At 45.6% G+C, this 22214-nt stretch overlaps 1 protein-coding gene across 22 annotated transcripts in view; it reads right to left on the bottom strand.

Moving 5' to 3' along the window:
- The window catches only part of BAZ2B (bromodomain adjacent to zinc finger domain 2B), a 1481286-nt gene that overhangs the window by 229259 nt on the left and 1229813 nt on the right, over window positions 1-22214 (bottom strand). For all 22 annotated transcript variants that reach the window (XM_085645472.1, XM_085645482.1, XM_085645489.1 and 19 more), the window contains one exon: window positions 8486-8646. In XM_085645472.1, coding sequence (XP_085501598.1) covers window positions 8486-8646 — 161 coding nt within the window. The remainder of the gene's footprint in view (window positions 1-8485; window positions 8647-22214) is intronic.

Below are 22214 nucleotides of genomic sequence, written 5' to 3'. Positions count from 1 at the left end.
GTGTGCCAGAGGGAGCCAAAAGGGTGCTGAAGATGTCCAGCATGGCCTTCCTAAAGGTCACGATCTACTGCAATGTTGCCAACAGACCTGCAAAATCAGGGTTTATCAGGACGAGGTTTGGAATAGGCTACACAGTGGAACTTGAGCAACACCGGAAGGCAAAGGATATCAAGTGTGGTGGCTCTGGCTAAGAGGAGACCGCTTCTGGTGAAGAGAAAATTTGAGAAGGACTTATGGAGTTGCTCAGTCTACTTGTGTTTTTGCTTTGACATTGAAGGAGAGCAATGAGTAGGACTTCATTTTTCTTTTGGTCCTCATCCTGCCAATTTACCTGTTGGCGATACTCACTTTCCCCCCGCAAAAAAACAGAATGGGAATAGAGTCTTTCCAGACAAGAAATCTAGCTGTTTCCATTCCAACCCCTCTTACGCTTGACACGCAAGAATACAAAAGAGGGGGACCAGGACAGACAGCTATTGTTGGCTTAATCATTGGACCCTGTTCCTCTGGCACCACTCAACCAACATGGCCCATATCTTTTCGTAGCTTCTAGGATCACATGCCATGTCTTGTTTACTTATATATATAATGCTGTTTTTACAGTCCGAGAAAAGGGGTGGGACGGCCGATTTCCAGGCTTTACAGATCTCTCTTCATCCCAATAAAATAACATAAAAAATTAGCCTAGCCATAGTTTTATTTGAAGCCAGAATACTATCCTGGCCCAATGCAAAAAATATTAGCACAGGGGTTACTTCTATTCGAATTCCTGTTACATCCGTCAAAAATTCACATAAATCCATCCAAAATTTTGTAATTACGGGTCAAGTTAAAAACATGTGACTGTCATTTGCTGAAGGATCCTGAGATCTTGAACACATATGCTGAGTTCCAATAAATTTTGTCAGTATCGCCGGAGACCAATAAACCCGATACAGAGTGAAAAGATGGTTTTGCTTAAGGTAAGCCTGTTTAACTGCCTCACAAAGCAATGTAAACGAACTCAACCAAACATCTCTCAAATTGGTGGTATCTACAACATCACTCCAGAGTTTTGGGATATCCTGACTCATTTCATCTTCTGATTCAATCAAAGTTCGGTACCACAAAGCCACCTTTTTTTTTATATTCCCTATTCTCATAGCTTGAAATAGCCAGGCATCATCCATCTGTTCCTCCCACTGTTGCCGGGCCCACCAAGCGGACAGTTGATAGCATTTGAATCTAGTTAGTTGCCCCCAAGTACACAATGTCAAAACTTCCCAACTCATCAGATCCATACCTATTTTTAAATCTCCCCAACGGGAAATACCTGCTTGTTTCAAAGGTAGGCTGAGTAGATCGTCTAAACATGCAGGAGTATCTGGGGAACCCCAAATTGGTGAATAATCCGAGTAATATGAGATTCCCAATTTTTTTCCGTGTAAATACTCAATTCTTAAGCGCCAGGAGGAGAATTTTTAACCTTACTCTTTAAAAAAATTTTGGGTCTCCGAACTTAAAAAGGAACTGATCTTGTCCGTCTCCCAAATCACTAAGCAATGCCCCATAGATTATGCCTAATGCAGAATCATCCGGCTTATTTAATAATATCCGAAAATTATTTAAATGAAATACATGTGCGTAGACCCAAAGGTACGAAAGGAAAGACCATCACTCTTTAACCTTCTCCTCAGCCTTTTCCAGGATATGCACAAACCTTTAGACGCCTAAACAAAACTTCCTATCTTGCCCTGTAATTTTGCAACCTCATTCTTATCAAATGGGATTATTATTAAAAAGAAAAGTAATCTTAGGGAGTATGATAATTTTGATCAGATTCCCCCTTCCGTATAAATTAAGGGGAAGATTAGCCCATCTTGTCAATATTCTTCCAACCTACTGGCTAATATTTCTCCAGTTAACCCCGGGGAGATCTAACTTCTGTGTAATAATGATACCGAGATATTCACCGAGTTTTCACCCTAGGGGTCTGAAAAGATTGATTCCACTCCATTACCTCGGTCTTATCTCTGTTTACACAATATCCGGAGACCTTCCCAAATACATCTGCTTTATCCCACAACTTAGGAATAGCCTCCTTAGGATTCTGAGTATAAAGAATGAGGTCATCCGCGTATAACGCAACTTTAGCCTCGAAATGTTTATATCTGAAGGGGAAGATGGAAAGGTCTTGCCTAATTAAGGCGGCGAAAGGTTCAATATACATGTTGAACAACAAGAGGGACAACGGACATCCCAGCCTTGTTCCCCGCATGATACTGAACCAATCGGTTAATTCACCATTGTCTAGAACTCTGGCTTTAGGTGCACTATAAAGCAACTGTAACGCTTTTATTAAGTTTATCGGGAAACCAAATGTTCTTAGCGCTTCCCAGAAGTACGGTCAGTGAACCTGGTCGAACGCTTTAGCAGTGTCCACTGCCACCATAGTCACTGGAAGATTAAAAGATTCTGCCAGATCCATTATACCCAACATGGTGAAGGTGAGTTCATTAAGTTGTCTTCCAGGGATAAACCCCCTCTGGTCTCCATAAACTATACTCTTTACAATCTTACCAACTCTAGCTGCCAATATCCCTGTGAGCACTTTATAATCGGTGTTCAACAGGGATATAGGCCTGTAGGACTCTACTGCCAACGGATCATTATTTGGTTTCAGAATTGAGGCGACCGTTGCCTCAGCCCAAGACCTCAGAGGGTCCTCCCCTTCTATCAAAATCTTATCAAACAACTCTTCAAGTACTGATATTAGATTGTCCTCAAGAAATCGATACATTTCTATCGGAAGGCCATCTGGCCCAGCCGCCTTGCCTGTCGACAATCTTCTCAACTGTGCTCGAATCTCTTCTTCGCTTATTCCCTAGGCAAGATAGACTCTTTGTTGTTCATTCAGGGAAGGAAGCTCAACTCTATCCAAAAATTCTTTAATCTTATCCAACCCAGGTGTAGTATCCTCCTTATATAATTTGGCCATATATCCACCGACTTCAGCCCCAATTTTTGTAATTGTATCTAAAATCTGGCCCGTAGAACTCGCTCTCAAAGTATTTATATAATTACTAATTTTATCAGTTTTGGCTTTCCGAGCCAAGAGTCGGACGCTTTTGTCCCCATATGAAATGTTTTGCAATTTACTGACCTTCTGTCTATTTATTATTATCATATCCAAAAGTCCCCGATATTCTAATTGAAGGCTCTCCAACTCCTTAGTGAGACGTGGGACCTCACTAAAAGACTCTAGGGAAGCCCTCTGTAATTCTAGCTCCTTAATTTGAATATTTTTCAACAGATCATTCTCACGTTGCCTAGAGCTACGCTTCTTCCCCGTCATTATTGATGTTCCGAGGGCCCTAAGAAATGCCTTAAACGCATCCCAAATAATCTGGGATTTTGCTGACCCATTATTATGTTTAAAAAAAGGTCATAACCTCATCTCGGATCCTAAATTGAACCTCCTCATCTAATAAGATTGTCAGATCCAGGGTCCATCTGGTCATGCCCCTTTTTTCCTGAAATCTCAAAGAGAGGCATACCACGGAGTGATCAGAGAGAGTAGCAGGGAGATGTTTAACCCTTTCCACTCCCTCCACCAGACATTTGTCTATTAAAAAATAATCAATACGGGAATGGTGACTGTATTGTTTACTAAAGAAAGTATATTCCTTCTTAGCCTCCATTTTAACTCTCCAGGCATCAACCAAGTTTAGTTCTTGAATCAATGTTCTGAGTACAACCATTGAATGTAAAGGAGTGATATATTTTACTTTGGAGGTTCTATCTAATTCAGGTCTTTGGACTAAATTAAAATCATCTCCTATAATCACTGGACTATGGATTAACAGAAGTTCAGCCCCTAATTTAATTAACGGGTCTGGATTGTTCTGATTTGGGCCATAGTAGCTAACGCACACTAATATCGAATTCTAAATTTTAATATTAGCTAATATCCATCTGCCCGAAGAATCAGAAAGATGGCTTTCTAGTTTCATTCCACTATTTATTCTAATTATTATTGCTACTCCTCTTGGACTACCCCTCTGGTTGGAGCAAACTACATCCTGGACCCAGGACCATTTTCTAAGCTCAGCCAGTCATTCACTTTCTTCAAGATGGGTTTCCTGTAAAAGAATTACATTTGCTTCAGCTTTCTTAAGGAATTCCATAATACGAGCCAGTTTTCTCTTAGATCTCATCCCATTCACATTCCATGAGATGAAATGCACCAAATTCTTATCCATTTATGCAATACCAGACTCCCTCCCAATCAATAGGCCAAGGCATTCATTCAGTTTATATTTAACTTTAGCAACCAATAATAAAGTCAAACCAATCGTAGACGGCAAATTGAGGACGCTAATTTTTTCATTTTTTCTCCCATCAGCTTTATCTTTATTTGTCCCTTTCTTCTTCTTTTCTGGAGCTGATCGAAGCTGATACCGGTTTTTAACTACTGGTGACCTCTCACTTTTCTCATTAATATTATCACACCGGGGGTTCAATTCCTCTGAAGATACGTAGCCACATGTAGACACTCTTACTCCCCGTTCGCTCCCTTCACCAGAATCTATTGAATGATATGTATTTAATGTAGAAGAGCGGGGGTGAGACTCACTCTCCATCCAAACTTTCCAATCCTTAATATGGGTATTAGCCCCTTCCCGCCACTGAAAGGGAAAAAACAGTGAGGGAATCGACCCTCGGGGCTCAGAAATCAAATCAGGCACTTCAGAGCATGTAGAGAGCCGGGCTCTAATCTTAGAATCCTCATTTATCTCATATTTTTTATAAGACAGAATTACAAACAGGCTGCCTTTACTTACATACAGCAGCTCACTTGTGCGAAATTTCTTCCAGCACTCTGCCGCCCGACTCCAACTCCCAAGGGGGGTGGAGCCACATCTCTCGGAGGCAGGGGCAGGAAAAGTAGCAGTAAAGCCCATACAAGACCTTACCATAATAAAAAAAAAAATTGAAATAATATTTAGTAGTCGCCTCTCTCAGAACTTGCGCGAGTAGGTGAGCCTCAGTCCAACACGAAACTGCCGAAAATGCTCCTGCGTTCCTTCTCTCGCCCAGACATTCCAAGGTACGTTTCACTGGTGAACTACTATTATGCAACTCAGTGAGCGCTTTCCCCGCACCAAGCACCACATCAAATCACAGCTTCAACCACGGAGCTCGAGCACACTCATACTTTCCTTATCACAAATTAGCTCTGGATTCCTCTCACCGGGTCACTGCTTCAAGCCTCGTCGTGTAAACAACCCATTCGGCGAAAATTGGTACCGGTCTCCTCTCACCGCACACGGAGCTCTCTCGAACAACGTCAACAGGCCGCCATGTTCCCTGACCACTCCCCCTCAACGCCAATGAGTATGACTTCATTCTTGATCAACACTGGGTCCTGTGCTCATTGTGCACACACATAAATAACTTCACCTTCTTGAATGCCTTCCAGTGAATATGGCTGAACTGCTCACACGTCACAGTGTTGTGCTTAGGCCCCAAGGATGTTGAAATAGACATGGGTCCGTAACAGGAGCGGCAAGGTTTAAAAGCCCGACAAATGTTCGAAACTTTGTTAAAATATTCATGGAGCAGCCAAAACAGATCCACGGCAAAGGGTGTGTGTAAAGAAATGGCTATTTTTGTAGGGTCCTCCCTAAAGCTTTGGACTGATGCTGCTGGTTTTTCGACTCAGAGTGCACTGAGGCCTGATAACCAGACTGCAGTGCCTGTGTCATGAACTTAGTGTGTGTTTGTTCGATTGGCTTACACCCAATTGGCATGAGCTAACTTACTTGTAAGTCCCTAGTATATAGTACCCAGAGCCTGTAAATTAGAGGGTCACCCCAGGGACTGCAGCACTGATTGTGCCACCCTGGGTGTGACAAAGTTAAACTAATAGTTTCTTACCTGTTGGTGTAGTTTCGCAGCTTGAAGATCTTTCTAGATTCACTATGCTGTGCATTATATCGCGGTCTGGTGGTTGGATCCGGAATCGTAGTCTTTCTTTTGTCTTTTTTTTTTTTTTTTGTAGCCCAGGAGGGCGTCGACGTCCCACCATTTGGTGTGGCTCCCAGTCTCCCGCTGCAGAACAGAAGGGCATCTGCCAAACTGCTAACTCAACTTTGCTATTTAAAGCAATGGCAAGGTCAAGTAGTTTTTACTTTTTTTAATGCACTTAAATCACTCCTAAGGTAGGCCTATCGAGCCCTTAGGCAGAGTACTGTGTACTAGAGAGCGGAACATGTGCCTTCATATGTTTCAACAGTAAACACCCACAATTGTCTTTTTTACTGTGAGAAAACCTGGTAGCCCCACTGGTGAGTGCAGAGTTACAGGCCACCAAAGCAGTCCAGCTTACTTCTGTCTCGAAATACTTGATATTGTAAGGTATCAAACAACACACTATTTTAACCCTGACTTGACGTCCAAGTCGAAATTAATGTAACTTGTCGCAGTGTGCAACTTTTACAAAGTAGTCACTTTGTTGCCTAAGTCTCCTGTGCAGTTTACAGTTGCACAAGGGGTCTGTCCCTGTGACAGCTTTCTACCCTTCCGGGGAGATGTGCAAAGGACTCCCAGGAAACAACAATTAGAAGCCTGCAAGAGTGAGAGGTTTTGCCTCTCTCTGGAAGGAATCCACAGGGGTACTGAACCTAAAGGTGAGCTTCAAAAGAGAAGACGCCTTTTAGGGAAAACACTTGGCATAAGGGCTGCTCTATTGTTTCGGCCGACAGGCATGCACTGGGGACAGAGAGGGGAAACCAATTGTCAAACCAGTTTTACAGGGGTGTGTAGTGCCCTTAGTAGCCACACCAATGGGTTGGGCTAAGGAGCTCTACCTGCCAAAGGAGAGTTTCTGCCATCTTGAGAGTGGGTACAATGGAGAATTCTAGGATAGTCAGATGCCAGACTTCGCAGGAAGTGGTCATCAGGAAGGAGGGAACCTAGTAGCCCATAGGCTACTGACCGCATCTTACTCTGAGGGCATTTTCGGGGCATAAGAAGGGCACCCACAGCTCAGATCTCGAAGGACAGTAGAAGAGGACCAAAGAAAGGCTGCCCTGCTCCACCAAGGACCAGCGAAGAGATGCTGCACTGACGTTGACTGCATTTGATGAATCTGGGGGTTGCAAAGAAGAAGGGACTGTGTCTGCAGTGTTTTACTCATGGAGAGGTAGACTCATGAGCCCAGCCGAAGCAAGAGACACCAAGGGATAGTTGGCTGACCTCCTGTTTTCAGCACAGGGCCACAACACCTGAAGAAGCCTGCTAGGGCGAATAGGTAGCCCAGATGTTTGAATCGCTGCTCCTCACTGCTATGGAGCACCACGTACCAGGATCTATGCTCAAATGTTGGACCTGAGTCTGCTGGACCTGTGAGAGTTGTTTGGGTGCAGCTTGGTCACCTAGAAGGCAAGTTCTCACCCAATGAAGGATTCCACTGTGATGGATACCAGGCAACTGGTAGCTCAGATGCAACTTGCCTTCTGCCAGGCTTTAGAGGACCTTGAGAGATGTTAACCTCTGTGGTCAGGATCGCATCACCAAGGCTGTGGACCAAGGAGTAATCGCAGGAACATCCCCATTGACTGCATCGCATCCACAGCATCGTTGAGCATCCTACATCCCTTGCATTAGGACCACTTCCATCAGAGTCTATACAATGCCTGGAACTGACCAAAGACTGCTTTTTTCTGGAAGTATAGGTTTCTGAGGGTGTTGCAGGTCCCCCTGTCTGGCTCCCTGCAGGATGTGGTTGCCTAAAGTAACTCAAAATAACCACATCGATACTCACGCAAGTTTTTCTTGAAAAAGTTTGTGTGTCAAATTCGTTGAATTTTTCCAATACTTGCTCGTGGTTAAGTAAAAAGTGAAAATCTACTCTACCTTGTAAATACTGTATCTCCTGAATCCTCCAGTGCATCTTTTTTGTTTGGGTGTCTAAAAATACGTAACAATATAATCTGTTAAAAATAATTGGTGTTAGAGTTCTTGAGTGCCTTGTGTATTTCTTCAATAGTTTTGGTACCATATAAATTCATTAGTTCCTTTGTGCAAGCCTGACTGCTCAGAGCCACAGATACCCAGGGTTGAGCTAAGGGGTTCACAAACAAAACCCACTGGTCCTAAAGGGGTTGGCAAGTGTATTGCAGTGAGGTCACACAACAACACCATATAATGCACCACTTTTCCAAAAAGGTAACTGGCATACGTGTGGCATAATCAACAACTCCTGATCTAAACATGATAAAAATATGAACTCTTTTCTGACACAATGAGTTTAAGTTTCATGCATGACAAAAATATTTGTAAACATTCAATGAAATTAATCATATCACAACATTTTGCTTTACATTGATTTAAATATCCTGATAAATCATTAAATAATGCAAACACTTGAAGTATGTGTGCAGTAATCTTACTTGAGCTAAAATATATATGTTTATTTAACATGCATGATCATGCAGCTTACCTTAATTTGTAAACTAGCTGATGTAACTCTCCTTTCTAGGTCTTCCACCTGCTGAAGTATTGCCATATCCATCTCCATTGCTTGATCTTCGACTGACCAGTTCTCCACAACGTCACGAGTCATTTGAGCATGGTCATGTCTACTTACTTCAATGATATCAACTGTATGTGAAAAACAGATCACACATTTTCTACTTTTTAACACTGCACATATTCTTGAATGTACTCTTAATACACACACCTTTGCGCTTGAAAAATACAGTACTTATACATGTAAAGAACAATGCTGCCTTAATGTTGACAACCAATAAATTAAAAATTTGCAAAGCAAACCATCCCATCATGTTTATCTTTACAGAAAAATGATATAAATTGTGGAGTTTAAAAATTAACAAACATGTTTTTTCATACAATACTGTTTTTTTGTTACATTTCTTTTTTACTTTTCCCCAACTTACACCATAGTACAGTGAGGAACATTATGTGTGTTGTACAACCATGACTTAGCATATTAGCAGTCATAACATTAGAATGACTTCTCATTAGGCATTTATATTACTTTTCAACACAAATATTCAAAAATATTAAACAACATTAACTTTCTGGCACTTTAGATAATAAATATGCTGTGTAAGGGCTCCATATATCCTTGGGTCTAGAAGGCAGTGACAACTCCTCTGCGTAAACTTCAAGTAGTTCACAACACTATGTCATATCTTTTAACCATTGATCAATTTTAGGAACCAACTTCTTCCTCCAGTGGATTTCGTTTTGCCAACCGGAAGGCAACTGCAGCCAACTTACGATTTGCTGGTGCAAGGGGCTTCACCAAGTCCCAGCAGACACATTCTAGGCGTACACTCTACAGGATCCAGCACCATTTCAGTGAGTACTGTACTCACTTTCTCAAAAATGGCACGCTCTAACACACTGTCATACCATATGTATGAAATTGGTGTCTTCCATGCCACAACATGTACACCTAGCATCCATTCTCAGCCCACCTTTAGTGGAGTATAATACATTTGTTGCAAGCATTTAAAAGGAATTATTCTCAAATTACAGTTGGAGGTACGCCTTCCTGTTAGTGCGCAACAAAATCCCCAGTCGTCAGGGCTCAATGGAATGCCCAGAACAGCATTCCATCTCACCAGAGCCGGTTGCAGTGTTTTTGCGTTTTATCGCTGTGATGTCATATATAAACATGTAATAGGCCTCCTATGGGTATCTCTAGTAGGAATAACCTGCAAGGATTCAAGTATTGGAGGTTCAGCAGGAAATTGTGTGTACAGTTTTCTAACGGTGGAATGTAATCTATAATACGTGAAGACTAAGACAGGGGGGGGCCCGCGGCAAATTCTCTAAAACCATGAATGTTCCCCCTGGACGCAGGTCCCCTAATGTTTCTAATCTGTATTTTTTCAGTAAAGCGAATGCACAAGTTACTTACTTGTGTAACGATATATCTGTAAGAGACATTAGTTAGTGATAGATTCCTTACCTTAGAATATCCCCAGGCGTCAGACTGGATCCGTAAAGTTTTCGGCAGCATTACCCCTGCGCGTCGGTAGAAGTCGTCGCACGGCTCCGCGGACGTTGCTGGCGTCGTAGTCACCGAGATGACGTCACTGGAGCTACTTAGATACGCCCACGTTCGCTGACGTCAGTTCTGTACACTACTTTCCACACCAGGAATGCAGAGCCATGACAGAGACCGACTACTGGTTCATTTGAAACTAGGGCCCTGAAAGGGATGATCTTAACCCCAGAAATCAGTCCGCAGAAAGGGGAGGATGGGCGGGCGGTAAGGAAGCTATCACTATCTAATGTCTCTTACAGATATATCGTTACACAAGTAAGTAACTTGTGCATCTGAAAGAGACACGTTAGTGATAGATTCCTTACCTTAGAATAGATACCAAAGCAATATCAAACCCGGTGGTGGGTCAGCGAACGAAGATTACACCAGAAAGTCACGGAGAACCGAACGGCCAAAGAAGCAGTCTCTCCGGACTTGACTGTCAAGGCAATAGTGCTTAGTAAAAGTGTGCAGCGAGGCCCATGTGGCCGCCTGACAGATGTCTTGAAGTGGGACATCGAGTCTCAAAACTGTAGAAGCCGCTGTCGCCCTGGTCGAATGGGTGCGCAACCCTACAGGAGGCTCCTTTTTAGCCAAAGAGTAACAGGCTTGAATACACAAGAAAACCCAGCGGGAGATAGTTCTCTTGTGTACAGCCCGGCCTTTCTTGGCGCCCACATAGCCAACAAAGAGCTGGTCATCCATTCGGAGCTGTTGTGTGCGGTTGAGGTAGAATGAAAGCGCACGTTTTGGGTCCAGATGGTGGAGCCTCTCTTCCTCTCTGGAAGGCTGCGGAGGCGGAAAGAAAGTGGGCAGAGTGACAGTTTGCCCAAGATGAAAGGCAGTGACTACTTTCGGTAGAATGGAGGGACTTGGTCGAAGCACAACCTTGTACGGATGAACCGCTAGGAACGGAAGTTTACAGGAAAGAGCCTGGAGCTCACTCACACGCCTAGCTGAGGTGAGGGCCACCAGGAAGAAAGTTTTCAAAGTCAATTACCGCACAGGGCAGTTAAGAAGAGGCTCAAAGGGAGCGCACATTAAGTAAGTGAGAACCAGTTCAAGTCCCACTGAGGCATCACAAAAGGAATAGGAGGGAAAAGGTGAGTATTGCTTTGAGAAATCTATTGACAACAGGGGACTTGAAAAGAGAGGGCTGATCAGGCAGCCTGAGAAAGGTTGAAAGAACAAAATAGTGCCCAGAGCACAGTCCTGCTGGGACAAAGAGAGAAGGAACAAGAGGACCTCAGAAAGAGGTGCAGAAAGGGGTATCTACAGCTTTCGCTGTGCACCATGCCACAAACTTGTTCCACCAACAGGCGTACACAGATTTAGTTGAGGAACGCCTGGCTGCCAGAATCACATTACAGACCTCAGCAGGCAAGTCAAATGGAATCAACTGTCGCCGCTCAAACTCCAAGCAAGGACGTGGAGGCTGGACAGGTTTGGGTGGAGGACCGTCCCCTGCTGCTGTGACAGAAGATCCTCCCGAAGAGGCAGTCGGATCGGGGGATCCACGCACATACTAGTAGCAAGGGATACCAAACTCTTCGTGCTCAGTCCGGCGCCACAAGAAGACTTGGGCCCGTTCGCGTCTGATCTTCTTCAGCACTCTGGGTATAAGTGGTATAGGCGGAAAGGCATACAACAGACCGCAACTCCACCCGTGACGAAAAGCGTCTCCGAGCGAGTGCTGCCTTGGAAACTCCAACGCGCAGAACTGCTGACATTGTGCGTTCTCTTCAGTGGCGAATAGATATAACCAAGGTTCTCCCCACTGACGAAAGTGACCTTGCGCCACCTCCGAGCGAAGACGCCATTCGTGATCCATCATGCACCAGCGGATGAGTTTGTCCACCCTGGCGTTCAAAGAACCTGCCAAATGTTGAACCACCAGGATAATGCCCTGGTGTTCCAGCCACGTCCACAGTCGTAGAGCCTCCTGACAGAGTCCACAACCCACCACGTCTTGCTTGTTGCAGTACCACATGGCGGTGGTGTTGTCTGTGAACACCTACACTACTCTTCCCCTTGACAGAGGGAAGGAATGCTTTCAGTGCAAGTAGGATCGCACTGAGCTCCAAAAGATTGATATGGTGCTTGGACTCCGCCGGTGACCAGAGACCTCTGATCTCCGCCTCTCCCATGTGGCCGCCCCATCTCAGGAGGGACGCATCCGTCACCATTGTGTGCTCTGGTTGGGGAAGGGTGAGGGATCTGCCGCTGACCCAACGCTGGTCAATGAGCCACCACTGCAAGTCTTGTGCAGTGCCCTCCGAGATCTGGACGTAGTCGGACAGGTTTCCCTGATGCTGCGCCCACTGGAACTTCAGGTCCTACTGCAGAACCCGCATATGCCATCTGGCATGATTGATCAGCAGGATGCAGGAGGCCATGAGGACCAGCAGCCTCAGGGTCTTCCTGACAAACCCAGGACAAGGGCTGAAAGATCAGAATCATAGCTCGAATGTCCCGGACTCGCTGTTCGGGAGGATAAACCCAAAAATTGCACAGTGTCCAGAACCGCTCCGATGAAGAGGAGCTTCTGAGAGGGAATCAGATGCGACTTTGGCACGTTGATGGAGAACCCCAGCACATGCAGGAGGTCGGCCGTAGTCTGGATGGGGGAGACGACTGCCTGGGGCGAGGCCGCCTTCAACAGCCAGTCGTCGAGATAGGAGAAGACTGAAACGCCTGATCTGCGCAGATGAGCTGCGACCACCGCCATCACTTTTGTGAACACCCGAGGGGCGCTGGTAAGGCCGAAAGGGAGCACGGTGAACTGAAAGTGCCCGTGGCCTACCGTGAACCGCAGGTAACGCAGGTGGGCCGGCAAGATGGGGATATGAAAATAAGCATCCTGCAAGTCTAACGCTACTACCATCCAGTCTTGCAGGTCTAGGGCAGACAAGACCTGAGCCAGTATGAGCATCTTGAACTTCTCCTTCCAGAGGAAGCGATTGACGTTCCGGAGGTCCAAGATAGGACGCAGTCCCTTGTCCTTCTTTGGGCTCAAGAAGTAGTGGGAATAACAACCACGACCTACTTATGGCGTCGGAACGTGCTCGATGGACCTCTTGTACAAGAGGGCCGCAACTTCCTGCTGAAGAAGTGCTTAGTGCTATGGCTGGAGGGGTAGTCTCGAAAGGAGGGAGTAGCCCCTTTGGACTATCTGTAAAACCCACCTGTCGGAAGTGATGGTGCCCCAGTGGGGGAGGTGATGGCGAATCCTGCCGCCCACTGGCGTTTGGTGGGCCTGAAACACTGGACTAGGAAGGTTTTGAGGCAGTGGTGGATTGACCCGCCTGCTGGGACCGTGACCCACCTCGGCGGGTCCCACGTCCGCGGCAGTGCTGAGACTGCTGCTGCGCAGTCTTGCGGCTTTCAAATGAACGTGTTTGGGCACTCCATCCTTGACCACGAAAGGAGCGAAACGCAGACTCCAAAGGAGTGCACGTGGTGGAAAGGCCCAAGGACAGGGCCGTTGCCCGGGAGTCCTTAAAGCGTTCGAACGTGCTATCCACTTTGTCACCAAAGAGGCGTGTGCCATCAAAGGGCATGTCCAACAAAGTGTTCTGGACATCCCCCAAGAAGCCAGTCGTTCTTAGCCAGGCGTAACGGCGAAGCGCCACTGTTGTGGAAATTGCCCTGCCGAGCGAGTCAGCGGTGTCAAGGCCACAACGGATAGTGAATTTCGCAGCGTCTCTCCCCTCAGTAATAGCCTGGGAGAGCACCGCCAGGCCTTCACTGGACACCGAGGCAGAACTTTCGCCACTGTGTCCCACACAGAATGTGAATAACGGCCCAAAAGGCATGCAGGGTTAACCGACCGCAGCCCTGAACTGGCAGACAAGAAAATCTTTTTCCCAAACTGCTCCATCTTCTTGGATTCCCTATCCGGAGGCACGGAAGGGAATGCGCTTGGAGACACCGAGGCCTGGACAACCAGGCTCTCGGGTGTCGGGTGTTGTGTGAGGAAACTGGGGTCGCCCGGAGCCGGGCAATGGCGTCGTGCCACACTTCTATCTACAGGAGCCCCTGTGTTGGGCTTCGACCATGTGCCCAAAAGAACATCAGAAAGTGCGTCATTAAAGGGCAGCAGCAGTTCCTCCAAAGAGGCTGCCGGCTGAAGCACTTCAGTTAGAAGATTAGTCCTCATGGGCACCATAGGGAGCTCGAGGTTAAGAGCCTCAGCTGCCCTACACAATACCCCTGAAAATGTACCAACCTCCTTTGTAGCCATGGAAGAAGGGGACAGTGTTCCAGGGTGTGGAGACACATCCAAATCAACAGGATCCTCCACATTGTCATCCCAGTCCGGGTCATCCTCACACTGAACTGCGAGAGGGTCCTCAGACCCCTCCCAGTACTCCCTTAGTCCACTGGCTGTTTCAAAGGCCGATAAGGACGAGGGGCCCGGGGGAAGGGATAAAAATCCCCCCCCGGTATAGGAATCGGTGGATAATAGGTCAATCCAGTTTCGACATAGTCTGGTCCTGGAGCCAACGATGCTGGAGCCATCGGCGCCGCTGGGAATCTTGCCGGCGTAGCCGGGGCCAAAGGCGGCAGCATGGGGGCAGATCCTCCCTGCGGGTCCGCGGGGCCCAAAGGCGCTCCGGAGAGACCCGATGGGGCAAACAAACAGCCCATGGCTGACAGGAATACCTGTATTTCTTCCAGAGTCGCGTTCGGACCCGGAAAAGGTCGGTAGGCCGCAGGCAACAACAGAGGCCCCAGAAGAGCCGCGGGGGAGTGACCACCCGACCCCTCCACCGCGTCCCGCGACCGGTGATGGGTAGATGAAGAGAGACGCCGCTTCTTCGACTTTTTATGGCGCTTGGCAACCAGCCTCTCAACCTCCCACAGGAGCGGGACCTTGAGCGGCGCGGAACCAAGTGCCGGGCCTCCAACAACTTTCAGGAACACTCCCGCAAAGCCTTCGGCGCCATGGCCCGAAAATCGGGGCATGTCTCGGGGTCATAGGCGTGCCCCAAGCAGAGGAGACACACGACGTGCCGGTCCGCCACCGACATATTCCGATGGCAGTCCTCACAGGACTTAAACCCGGGCATGCCTACCGCACCAGAAGTCGATACTCGACAAACAAAGAAACCAAAGTCTCTGAAACACAGTCAAATTTCTTGACTGGAGGTACCGCTCTGTCCAGGTCTGCGCTTACTGGCGCGGAAAAAGAAATTACTGACGTCAGCGTGCGTCTAAGTAGCTCCAGCGACGTCATCTCGGCGGCTACGACGTACTCTGAGCTGTGCGACGACGCATACTGACGCGCAGGGGGTACTGCTGCCGAAAACTTTGCCGCCTGGGGATATTCTAAGGTAAGGAATCTAGCACTAACGTGTCTCTTTCAGATGTTCCATGTTCATGGATAACTGTGGATGATATGCCAGTGGAAGCATCCAGGCATAAAATGGGAGCTTGTCCACTAGGGCTCCCAGACTCCTCCTCCAGGACTCTGTAGTACACGCAATTGTATTTATTTCCTCCTGAAATCTCACTTGTCTCCTATATTAAATAATAATAGAAGGGGATGGGTGAGCATCGTCGCTTTCCATCATTACGCGTGGCATACAGGGTGAAGCTCATAAGCAAAATGCGCTTGAGCAAATAAATAATACAAATACATATCAGGTGCTCGAAACTCTAATTGTTTGTAAGGTAGGGTGAGAGTAGTCCACTGAATCCTTAGCTGTTCCCCTCCCTAGACCAAGGTGATCATGTGTGATCGGAGAATTTTATAGAATTGCTGGGTCGATGGAACAGATATAGTAATAAAGAGGTACAGAAATCTTGGGAGGACAACCGTTTTCAGTAAAGCCATTCTATCTGCCACTGACAATAATATCCATGTCCACATCTAATCTTCAAGCTTCAAGATAGTGGTCCCATATTTACATTGGATCGCTAGTCCTGGGTCCCTGTGTACCAAAATCCTTAAATATTTCACTGGTTTTATATTCCATTCTAATGGGAAATCCAATTGATATGGCAATGTGGTTTGTGTGAGGGGGAAAATAGTTGATTTTCCCTGTTAACACCGAGTCCGGAATGCCGCTCATATCTTAGGTATTCTCTTATGATCTACGCTAGGTGAATTTGTGGATCACGAATATAAAGAACCATGTTGTCTGTGTAAATAGATATGCCAATAGGCGCTGTAGGAAAATGCAATGATGCCGCCGCGTGTTGTTGCCTAATCACACATGCCAATGGTTCCAAGGTTAAAGCAAATAAGATTTGGGAAAGCGGGCACTCCTGTCCCGTGCCTCTCGATATTTAGCGGGTCGGATGGCACACCATTAATTCTCAATTGGGCCTGGGGTGCAGTGTACAATATTTGTATCCAACGGAGGAACATTCTCGGGATCCCCATACGTTGCAGTATTGTAAACATATAGGACCATTCTATAAAGTCAAATGCCTTGGTAGCATCTAAAAGTACTACCGCGGCATGCATAGAGGGGTCTAGTTCTTGGAGCAATTAAAAAACAGTGAGCTGTGGATCCGGTGGAAATAAACCCCGCCTGGTCAAGTAGGACCATATTAGTTAGTAGGGGCTGTAGTCTAGTGGCCAAGATTTGTGCCAGGATTTTAGCATCTATTTTGATTAATGAGAGTGGTCTGTAAGTCTTACAGTTCTCAGGAGGTTTATTTGGCTTAAGTAGGGTGATAACAGCCTTTCGAAAGGAGGGGGTAGCATCAGTTTAGTGAATGCCTGTTGATATACATTAAGGATAAGTTACTTACCTGTAATCCTAGTTCTCTTCCAGGGGTTTACTCATCAAAGTCATAAGCACTGAATAATCCCCACCCACGTGCGGCACACCTGAGCATATATAATAATACATATGTATGTGTATGTTTAGACAAACTAGTAGAGTACTTCCAAAACATACATATATACATGTATACATGCATAAATATGCAGCCTAGTGTACTTCAAATAGGCTAATATGACAGAATTACACAGGTGTTTTAGGAAGAGAAAATAATCACTCATATAAACACTGCAACAGAGAACATGCACTGTAATAGTGTTCCAACACAGCCCTTTATTTTCAGAAAAAAGGCAGGCAATTAGCTAATAGGCTGCTTAGAAGAAAAAAAAATTCAGTATCAAAAAACTGCCACCCTGCCTTTAAGGATTCCAAGAACCTGGACACCGTGCCTTTAAGACCTCCAGGAGCCCCCTGCTCCCATCATGCACCAGAGGTGACAGTTAGATCAGTTCTTTTTTACGGTGTACAAACATAAAGGAATCATGGCAGAGAATGCAGAAACAATACTATACTGTCAATACCCGTCTGGGGAGACAGGTGGGTTGCTGTATGACTTTGATGAGTATACCCCTGGAAGAGAACTAGGATTACAGGTAAGTAACTTATCCTTCTCTTCCAGGGGATACTAATCTAATCAATAGTCATTAGCACTGAATAGAATAGCCCATACCCACTTTCTCACGGATGGGCAACAGTATAAATACAGCACATTTAAACATTTCAAGGATGACCAAAAACATTTTTTAACAAGGCTTGCCCAAACTGGGAATCCGCCTGTGTATCAGAGTCTAAACAATAATGGCGAGAGAAAGTGTGCACTGATCGCCATGTAGCAGCTTTACAAATCTCTGCAATAGGAACATTCCTAAGAAGAGCTATGGTCGATGCTCTTCCCCTGGTAGAATTGGCCTTTGGTTTACCCGGGAGAGCTCTGTTAGTTAATAGGACAACAATATACAGGACACTATCCACCTAGAGATAGACCTTTTGGAAGCTGCAAAACCTGTATTCATGGAACCATAATTTATAAACAGACGATCTGACTTTCTCAGGGTCTTTGTTTTGTTTAAATAGAACTTCAGAACACTCTTGAGGTCTAAACAACGAAGGGACCTTTCTGGAGCATTTGAAGGTTTCGTAAAGAATGTAGGGAGTGTGATAGTCTGATTAATATGAAAATCCGAGACCACTTTAGGCAAGAAACTCGGATGTGTTCTTAAAACCACTCTGTTTGCATGAAAGACTAGGTAGGGCTCTTTACAGCACAACGCCTGGATCTCACTCACTCTGCAAGCCAAGGTGATAGCCACTAGAAAAGGGGCTTTCCATGTCAAATGTTGTAAAGAAGCTTTGTGAATAGGTTCAAAGGGAGCCCCCATCAATTTAGTTAAAACAATGTTGAGCTCCCAAGGTGGAGAACGAGACCTGATTGGTGGATAAACCTTTCTTAATCCCTCAAGAAAATCTTTGACCACAGGAATCTTGAAAAAGGAAACCCGAGTTGGGGACTTTCTATATGCTGTGATAGCTGCAAGATGGAATTTAACAGAGGAAAACTTAAGAACAGATTTAGCCAAATGCAGCAAATACTGTAAAATCACTTGTTCTTGATCCCGGAAGGAATCGTGTCCATTGTTCATGCACCATAGGTAGAAACGCTTCCACTTGAAAGCATATGATTGTCTGTTGAAAGGTCTCTTGGCTTCTTTTAGACTGTTCATACATTCTGAAGTCAAATCAAGGTGTCCGTATTGGAGGACTTCAGGAGCCATGCCATCAATCGTAGGGATGAGAGATTGGGGTGAAACACCTTCACTCCGTTCTTGGTTAGCAAGTCTGGGTGGCATGGCAACCTCATTTGTGGAACTTCTGATAGCTGAAGAAGGTCCGGGTACAACAACTGGCGACGCTATCCCGGGGCTATCAGAATCATTCTGGTGTTGGACCTGTAGAACTTGTTGATCACTGTGGGAATCAACAGAATTGGTGGAAAGGCATACAGTAATCTCTGAGACCATTTTATCAAAAGGGCATTCCCTCGAGAGCCTGGTTTGTGCAGCCTGGATGCGAAGACGTGGCATTTAGCGTTTACCGCGTCTGCAAACAGGTCGCTGTCTGTTAGTCCCCAATTGTTAAAAATGCTTTGAGTAACTTCGTCGTTGAGAACTCAATCGTGAGCTTCGATGAAGTCTCTGCTTAGGGCGTCCGCCTGGACATTGAGAGTTCCTGGGAGATGGATCGTCACAATGGTTAAATCTCTTGCGAGAAGCCACTTCCGGATGGTCTGAGACTCTAGAGAAAGAGGTCTCGATCGGGTCCCCCCCTGCTTGTTCAAATAATGCATAGTTGTGGTGTTGTCCGTTTGAACCAGAAGGGCACAAGACTGCAATGAGGAATACAGAGATTTGAGAGCTAGGTGTACAGCTCTCAGCTCTAAGAGGTTGATATGATAACCTTGTTCTGTCTCTGACCCTGAACCTGGAGAGAACCCATGTGAGCACCCCATCCTTGGAGTGAAGCATCTGTGACTATCGTCTGGGTAGGAGGGTCCCGGTGAAAAGGAACTCGTTTCATTAGATGGGATCTCTTCATACACCATCTGATGGAATCCTTGGCCGATTGGAGGAGAATCACATGGTCCTCCCAGCGCCCCGATATCTCCATCCACTGGTCCTCCAGAAATTGCTGCAGAGGACGCATGTTTAACCTTGTGTTTGGTACGATTAAGATGCATGATGCCATTGATCCCAGCAGCGACGACACCTGTCTGACTGTGGGACGTTGCATGTGAAGAAGATTGTGACATTTCTCGCGTATTGAGAATAACCTCTCCCCCGAAGGACGCACGCTTGCTTTTGCGGTATCCAGGGAAGCACCCAGGTAGTGAATTCTCTGTGTTGGGTTGAAGATCGATTTATTGTAGTTGACATGAAGTCCCAACCTGTTCAGTAGCTGAAGACAGTATGAGAGATGACTCCTGAAGCAGAGCAGGTGACGAGCTCTTCAAGAGCCAGTCGTCCAGGTAAGGATATATGAATATCCTTTGCTTGCGAAGGAAAGCTGCCACCACTGCCATGCATTTTGAAAACGTTCAGGGGGCTGATTTGAGCCCGAATGGGAGAACCTTGAATTGGAAGGGCTGGGATGACACTTGAAATTTTAGTCGATTTCGATGCCGAAAAATCCTGAATCTGCTTTCTTTTGGAAGCTGGAGAAGCAGAGCAACACCTTTTCTTCCGTTTTTCGTGAGAGGAGGGCTTCTTGGAGGTAGGATTGCTCTCAAGGCCACTTTTAGAATGTCCTTTTCCTCTCTCCATTGAGGCATGAAGTTTGATCTTCTCTCTGTCACGCAGAGTCCTCTTTGAAAATTGCTGACAATAGTAGCACTTCTCTGGGTTGTGTGAAGATGGCAAACACACAATACACACAGAGTGAGGGTCAGATTTAGCCATTTTCCTCCCACAGGAAGGGCATTTATTAAATAATGCTGGCATTTCTGACAAAAAATAGTTGGTAAATTGTTAGAAAATTAATACCAGCAGTACAAAATAACGAATGACGTTGAAGAAAAACAATTTCTCACTAGAAATAGTCAAAAAAAACTGACTAGCTCAAGCTCCAGGATCCTCACAGAAGAAGCCGGAAAAAAGAACTGACTTAACTTTCACCTGTGGTGCATGATGGGAGCAGGGGGTTCCTGGAGGTCTTAAAGGCACGGTATCCAGGTTCTTGGAATCCTTAAAGGCAGGGTGCCAGTTTATTGAAACTGTGATATTTTTTCTTCTATGTAGCCTATGAGCTAATTGCCTGCTATTACTTGCCTTTTTTTCTGAGAATAAAGGGCTGTGTTGGAACACTATTACAGTGTATGTTCTCTGTTGCACTGTTGCAGCGTTTATATCAGAGATTATTTTCTCTTCCTAAAAAAACCCATGTAATTTTGGCATATTAGCCCATTTGAAGTACATTAGGCTGCATATTTATGTATGTATACATGTATGTTTTGGAAGTACTGTGTACTCGTTTGTCTAAATATACACATATATATGTATTTTTATATATACTCCGGGGTCCCGCATGTGGGCGGTGATCATTTAGTGCTTATGACTATTGATGAGTACCCAGGAAGAGAAATAAGTGTGCCACAAATTCTTTATAAAATTCACCGATGAGGTTGTTCAAGCCTGGAGCTTTGCCATTTGGCAGGGTACATATAGCATCTTTCACTTCATATACAGTTAAAGGTTGTACCAAGTACTCTCTTTGCCCAAGCGAGAGCCATACCAGAGCTACGTCCTCCAAGTACGCAGTGGTCACGGCCTCAGTCGCTGTGCTTCGCTGTTGACAAAATGCAGAATAAAAGTTTTAGGCAAGTATTGTCTAAGAATCATAAACGCATCTCCCTTCCGGAGTTTTTATATATGCGTTATATGTGACTGTGTCCAGGGGTCTCTTATTTTATTCGCCTGTTGCCGACCAGGTCTACCTCCCTCTCTGTATGATCTCGCAACTTATCGCCTAAAGAGATTGCGTACTTCTTGCGCTGCTATGTCATTGTAAGCTGTGATCTGATCACATATTCCAGCTAGGATGTGAGGGTCATGTGCATTCACATATTGAGTTTCAGGAGTCTGGATAGTGTGTTCGGTTTGTTGCAATTGAGTGCTCAAGGCCAGGAACACTCCTACCTGTGTACTGATGCAGATTCCTTTAATAGTAACTGTAGGAGGCTGGCTTAGTATATGGTGTACACTTACCTTGCACTAATCCAGACAACCCTTATGGGGATTTTAGTGGCCTTTGATAACCTTTGAAAGCTCTCAAAGTGGTAGCTGTGGAGAGCAGCCTTCAGGAGTGTAAGGAACAAGTTTGATAATCCTTTTTCTGGTGGATACAGTATCTGCCTGTGGATTCCTCACCTTTTGAATTACCCCTTGCGCAACATTCCACAGAAACGTTTTCCATAGCTCTCCCACGTCGACGAGGATGTCACAATAGCACGGCTCCGCTCACGCCTCTGTATGACGTCATCAGAGCCATAAGAAGACCTCAGCGGCGTGCTGACGTCTGTTCCACCCATTTTTTTCGTGCCTTCGAGGCGAACCGGTAAACCAACAACATTTTTCAAGTATACACAGTATACAATATATGTACAAATATACACAGTATATGATTCACACAAGAAAGAAAACTGGAAAAATCCAAAACATAGACATTTCCTAGTGACAAGCATAATATATTTGCAATGCCAATGATCACAAGACTGACATACCCAAAATTATTTTCGGTATAAGTAGGTAGACAACAGGGAGGTGGGTGGCTCAGTGAGGAATTCACAGGCAGATACTGTATCC

The sequence above is a fragment of the Triturus cristatus genome, chromosome 3_1 (genome assembly GCF_964204655.1).
Source record: "Triturus cristatus chromosome 3_1, aTriCri1.1, whole genome shotgun sequence".
Lineage (NCBI taxonomy): Eukaryota > Metazoa > Chordata > Amphibia > Caudata > Salamandridae > Triturus > Triturus cristatus.
Note: the sequence above shows the minus strand (reverse complement) of the source record. Positions and strands in the feature narration are given on the sequence as shown.